The sequence below is a fragment of the Amphiura filiformis genome, chromosome 6 (genome assembly GCF_039555335.1).
Source record: "Amphiura filiformis chromosome 6, Afil_fr2py, whole genome shotgun sequence".
Lineage (NCBI taxonomy): Eukaryota > Metazoa > Echinodermata > Ophiuroidea > Amphilepidida > Amphiuridae > Amphiura > Amphiura filiformis.
The window spans coordinates 15,432,286-15,438,285 of NC_092633.1; the positions used below are offsets into that span (position 1 = coordinate 15,432,286).

The 6,000-nt window shown below is 35.6% G+C and overlaps 1 protein-coding gene across 1 annotated transcript in view; it reads right to left on the minus strand.

Annotated features, from left to right (window-relative positions):
* Positions 1-5,262, minus strand: part of LOC140155042 (acyl-CoA (8-3)-desaturase-like) — a 29,275-nt gene extending 24,013 nt beyond the window's left edge. The window contains exon 1 of the mRNA XM_072177725.1: positions 4,841-5,262. Coding sequence (XP_072033826.1) covers positions 4,841-5,050 — 210 coding nt within the window. The 5' untranslated portion in view covers positions 5,051-5,262. The remainder of the gene's footprint in view (positions 1-4,840) is intronic.
* Positions 5,263-6,000: the final 738 nt, after the last annotated feature.

Below are 6,000 nucleotides of genomic sequence, written 5' to 3' on the forward strand. Positions count from 1 at the left end.
TCGATTGAGGTTGCAATAAAAAAAATATTATACAATTTATAAAATCAAAATAATATCAGGAAATGATTGTATTGAGGTATACTTGGTCATGAAGGTAATTTCTTAAGCTACTATTAAGGGGGTACTACACCCCTGGCCAATTATGTGCATATTTTTGCATTTTTCTAAAAAATTATAGCACGTCATTGTTGACAAGTAAGATATACATACATTATAGGGGCAAGGATTACAACTACTGTACTGAAAATTCAGGAACTCAAGGCAAGTAGTTATTGATTTATTGATCAAATATTGGTCTTCCCTCATTTTTGACTGTAACTCCACAACTGTTGTCTGTGCTGAATAAAATTTCCAGTGCAGTAGTTGTAGTCCTTGCCCCTATAATATATACATATATCTTACTTGTCCCCAATGCACTATAATGTTTGAGAAAAATGCAAAAATAGGCACAAAATTAGGCAGGGGTGTAGTACCCCCTTAAGGCCAAATAAAAATAAAATGTTTCTTGTAACATGTTCTGAAAAAATTTGGACAGAAGGAAGGAAAAACATTTTATTTTCTGAACAAATTTTATTTTGCACATACTAAAATTTCAACCCAAAAAAATTGGTATGACTCGGGTGCCACAAAAGCTTTTCTCATACTTCTCAAGTATTGAATCATTGATTCATTTTAAAATATCTTACTCACTGTCATACTCAATAATTTATTTATTTTTTGCAGCATCATAAAAATAACGGGAGTATGAAAATCGTGTGATCATAAAGTTCATTGAATTCAACCTTTTCTAGCATGTTATCAGGGCTGAAATTGGAAAAACCGAATGGACTGGACAGCCAATGAACAAAAACAAAACAATGACTGCCCTGGATCTCAGGGCTCAGATTGGTCACATAGATTGGTATACTCTCAACTTTGTGTGTGTACTTTTATCTTTTTTAAAATCTTTTTAGAATTGCTTGAATTATTGTGTAATTGGACGTAAAAAGCGTGGGACCTATCTATAATGTAATGTAACAATTATAATTAATCTGATTCTACTGCATGACATTTACCATGCCCCCGTTTAATTAATTTTTTTCTGTAAATCAAAAATGCAATTGATGACGCTTGATTTGCACAAAAATGTCAAAAGTGGCCCAACTCGTTTCCTGAACGATCTAGTTAATTGAGCATACAAATGTATAAGTGTTTGAGCACAAACTAGTAAAAGAAACCAACCAAGTAAAGTTATTCTATTCTAAGACAAGATGTTACTGATTGCACCATATTTAACATTGATGCCGTGATCTCTTATTTTTTTAAAATTGCAATTGTATTATTTTTATTGTTTAGCCTGTACACATAAAAGTTGGTAAACCTAGATACAGTACTGGTACTAGTGAATTGTCATTTAGAGGATGTGATCTCAGAGATGGATGGATGTACAGTAACCTTTTATCTTTTAAATATTTTGTTGACGTTTGTAGAAAAACTATAAGCATAAGCAACTTCGGTCGATCCTTCGTGTAATTATTTTGTGTAAGCTAATTCCTTACCCTAACCCTAATCCTAACCATAACCTTAACCCTAATTTTGTGTAAAATTACATGAAGGAATAACCGCAACTTCAGACAATTTTAGAGATTTTGACAGGAAAAAAAGCAATAACATTTTTAAAAGATGGATCTTTGTAGATTTTGTTTGCCTTATACATAACATGATTTAAGGCCACTAACAGTCAATTTTGAGTTTCCCCTCACATAATTTCTGAAAACAAGTGCCTTTCATTATACATTGTATGACCAACAGTCCAACATGCATGTAAAATGTGTTGTTATTTGCCGCTCACTCACTTGAAGATGGATGTTTAGCCCAAATGAGATTCAAAAGTATATTAAGGGGGTACTACTACACCCCTGTGGTAAATTTGTGACTATTTTTGCATTCTTATCAAAAAATAATAACACACTGGTAACAAAAGTTATGTATATTATTGGGGCAAGGAATCCAATTACTTCACTGAAATTTCAGTGATTCAAGACAAGCGGTTCAGTAAATATGATGGGATATGAGGTACATCCTTGCTGTACCTCTTTTCTTGTCATAAATAATGAACCGCTTGTCTTGGGTCACTGAAATTCCAGTGTAGTAATTGGATTCCTTGCCTTAAAGGTGAACCTCATTGAAAATAAAGTTATATATCAATGAAAAGCTTATGATGTCAGGATACTAAAAATTATTTTTTCCGATTTTTTTGATGGCCAATAAAGCTGAAAAATTAAAAAAATGAATGAATTTTTGGTCTTTTTGAAGGCGCCCAAAAAGCACCCAAATCAATCGTCTATGACCTTGGGAATGCTCGTGGACGTAAGCTCAGGGTTCTTGAGTCACGTGATCCTACTCGAAACACGTAAACAAGACTTGCTTCCTGTACTTTGCAAGCTGCCCGGCAAGTCTGATTTTCACAATAAACATGATAAAGCTTGAAATTAGAGGAATCTTCAAGTTGCTGGTTCCTTCTATATATATTAGAAATAATAGAATTATTGTCAACACATAAATTTTCCGTAAATTTTGACAAAATCAGTCATAACTGGCTAGGTATAACTGGGTAATTGGGTTTGAATTTCGATGCGCAAATACTTGCTACTACCGAGTACCGTTCATGTCATGGACTGAATAAACATGATCGAATAACAAATTAAATACTTGTTTGTGACATTCCCTAGTCTTGATTCATTTTAAAATATCTGATTTAAAAAAATATCGTCTTGCAGTAATCAAAAAATTAATAAAGAACCGCCGATCGTCAAATCCAGCCCATATGAAGGTTTTCATATTTAGCGCATTGCGGTAATGCATTCTTTCCACACAATCACGATTGAAAGAAACAGATACTCGGGCAGATACTTTATGATAAAATAAATACAATTTAGGCTTAGTAGACCGTTATTAAATGGAATTCTGAAATCTGAATAAAATTAAAATATTGTCACATGTGTCACGATTCTTTAATGATAGTACAATCAGTGTACGGTACTGAAAAAATTAAACATTCATGTTTTAAGGATTACCGAACACGATGCGTAAATTGCAGGGACGGATATGCACAAACACAGCGACTCGCTTCGGGGCATCGTCCGCCGGCCGCACTTGCGTTGTGTGTTCCATATATCTGTGGTTTCATGGGGTGTTTCAGCAGATTTGATCAATCGTTCCCTTATATTTGGAACATTTACAGGAATAAATTTTGCTGATGAAGTAGCAATAAGTTGGAAATATCAGAATGTGAATATCAAATCGGTCATTTTGTCAATAAGTACAGTACAGTCGCGTATACTGAACACTCGGCGTTGTGAAACTCAGTGAGCTCATCCCGTATGTATCTATATACAAGTTCGCCTATCATACATGACCGGCCATGACCGGTTGTAAAGCTAAGAAATAATTAAAAAATCCTGTACCTTATTCTATTCCTTCATTTTCTCATTGTGATAAGTTCATCTCAACTTGGTGTGACGATCTGACTGGTAGCACTAGCAGTTATTTTGTGCAATCTGTTTTCATTCGCGAATCTTCGCTCTTCGTGGCTTTACTGTAATATTCCCTGTGCATATCGTGGATGGCTTGGCCTATCCTAGTCCTGCCAGCAAGACTTCAGTCTTTATCATAAACATAATGACATCTATGGACCTAGGTATGACGAGTTACAGTTACTGGAACTAGGCCTATCCCAAATCACCCTGGCCAGCACTTTTCCCATTTTTAAATCCACACACTTTATTCAGGAACTTCATTCTTGATTTGATCATGATATTTCCTTCATGTAATTCTTATTTTATTGAAGATATTTTTCATGGAAAGTTGACAATGACTGAATTGGCCCGATGCATGCCACAGTAATACACGGACATTGTGTTTACAATCAAACCCGGAAGTAACTGTGTGTCCCTGGGCTGACGTCATCAACGAAAGGGCGCAATTTGAACGATTTCGTTTTGTAATTTAGGGGGTGCCAATATCCAATCTTTGCATGGAGATTATGTCTAGCCTGGCACGCTATGCAAATAAAAATATTCTTTTCTGCTTCCTGACATCATAAGCTTTCCATTGATATATAACTTTATTTTCAATGAGGTTCACCTTTAAGAGTCTGCAAGGTTGACAGCAAAATGTATGTTTTGATTTTTCCACAAAAAATAAATGGATCATTTTTTTTGCAAATATAACCAGTTTTTATCGGTATTTTTGGAAAATCAAAATAATGAATTCAAGTGAGGGTCAGAAAATGAAGCAAGGGCGGGTGACGGGAAACTCAAAATCGACTTTCATTGGTTAAGGAGATAAATCATATATCAAGTGAAGTATAGATGATGATGTGACTTCAGACGTCAATGCCTGACAGTATGCGCACGCATCATCACAATTTCCATTGTTTTTGCCTGGCAGTATGCGCACAAGATCATGTTTTGTTCAGGGCTCGTGTTTTTAAAACTCCCGCCACATCACAATAAGACTATTAAACAGTGTAGTGGTTGCATGGGGTTCATTCAAGCATAAAGATGATACCAGGCAGTCCCTTGCCTTTGTTGATAAACATTGCGGTCACCTCATCTATAGACAACATATTTAATATGTAGGTTTCCTTGACAAATCTTTTCTTTAAATGACTAGATGTATTGTGTTTGGGCCCCCAGGGCTAGTTTAGGCCAATTTGGCTGACTAGCAAATGTGTTATGTTAACTAAGGTTTACATACACCCACCCAGGCCTCTTTTACACCTGCAAAATAGTAATGTTACTGTACATGATTGGAAAAGTTTATGAACAAAAATAAAATAATTAAAAGGCCAACTCACCGACGCATCTTGACCAGCATAATGTGAAATAACTTTATGGCCTCCTGGATGTTTTTTGCTCCACCTTGTAATATTGTACACCTGCCCATCGATCACCAGCCATTTATCGCGACCAGCTTTACCATCTCTTTGCCCGATTTCCTCCCAGCTCAAACCTTGCCCCACCCCGCCTGATGGAACCCTCTCTTGTTGATCTCCGCCTTTGCCCATAGTAAGAAACTAGAATTGCAAGCTTTGATCACTTGCATGAGGTGTAAAATGTGTACAAGAGCTCCCAATATGAAGATATATACCGCCAAATCTGATGAAATCAGGTGATTCAGATGGCTACCGGGATTTCAACGAATGTATTTTTACACAGGTTACGTATCATAGCAAATACACACATGTCAACTGCGGAACTGCAAATTAGGTCATAGTCCCCAGTTTCTCCTTTGATATGTAAACGACAGCACTCTGTTACTGGCAACAGAAACCAGCGAAATCTGTTACCCAATCAATCTAATTGGTGTGTAAATATAACGGTCACAACCTTGGACGACTAAATTTAATAAATATATAATTCAATATATTACATCATATTATTGACTCTGGAAAGTTTCTGTACTGCTTATTTATTAAAACTTGATAATAATTTAAACTGTTACGATGAATATCAATAAAATATTGCTGCAATATTAGTCAAATTGATATGCCTCACACTGCGAAAACTATATCATGTTTTCATAATGCGTCCGTTATATGCAAGGAGTGTTGCATCCATTTAGAGAAAGCGTGACAGGTGGAATGTTTCTATCATTATTTCGGAGTGGTTGATCTAAAGTAAGAAAATTATCAGAAATTTTAGCCGTACAAAAATAATGGTACTATTTAACATGATAGACCATTGTGTAATTATCCCCAATGATTGTTCACAGACAAATTATATCACCAGAGTAAGTTATTGTAATGTAATAAATATGTTTATTTAGGTTGTCAAGAATATCCTTTCCAGACACTGCATGACCTCAAATGACCCAATAAAATGAGGTGACATGGCCACATGCAAATTCTTTTGTGTAGTTGGTAGCCTATTGGTTGAAAATTATATGGTCATGGCGAATGCCATGACATGCCGTCATCGTCATTGTGTGCGTGTGTGCGATGGCCGTATGAAATTA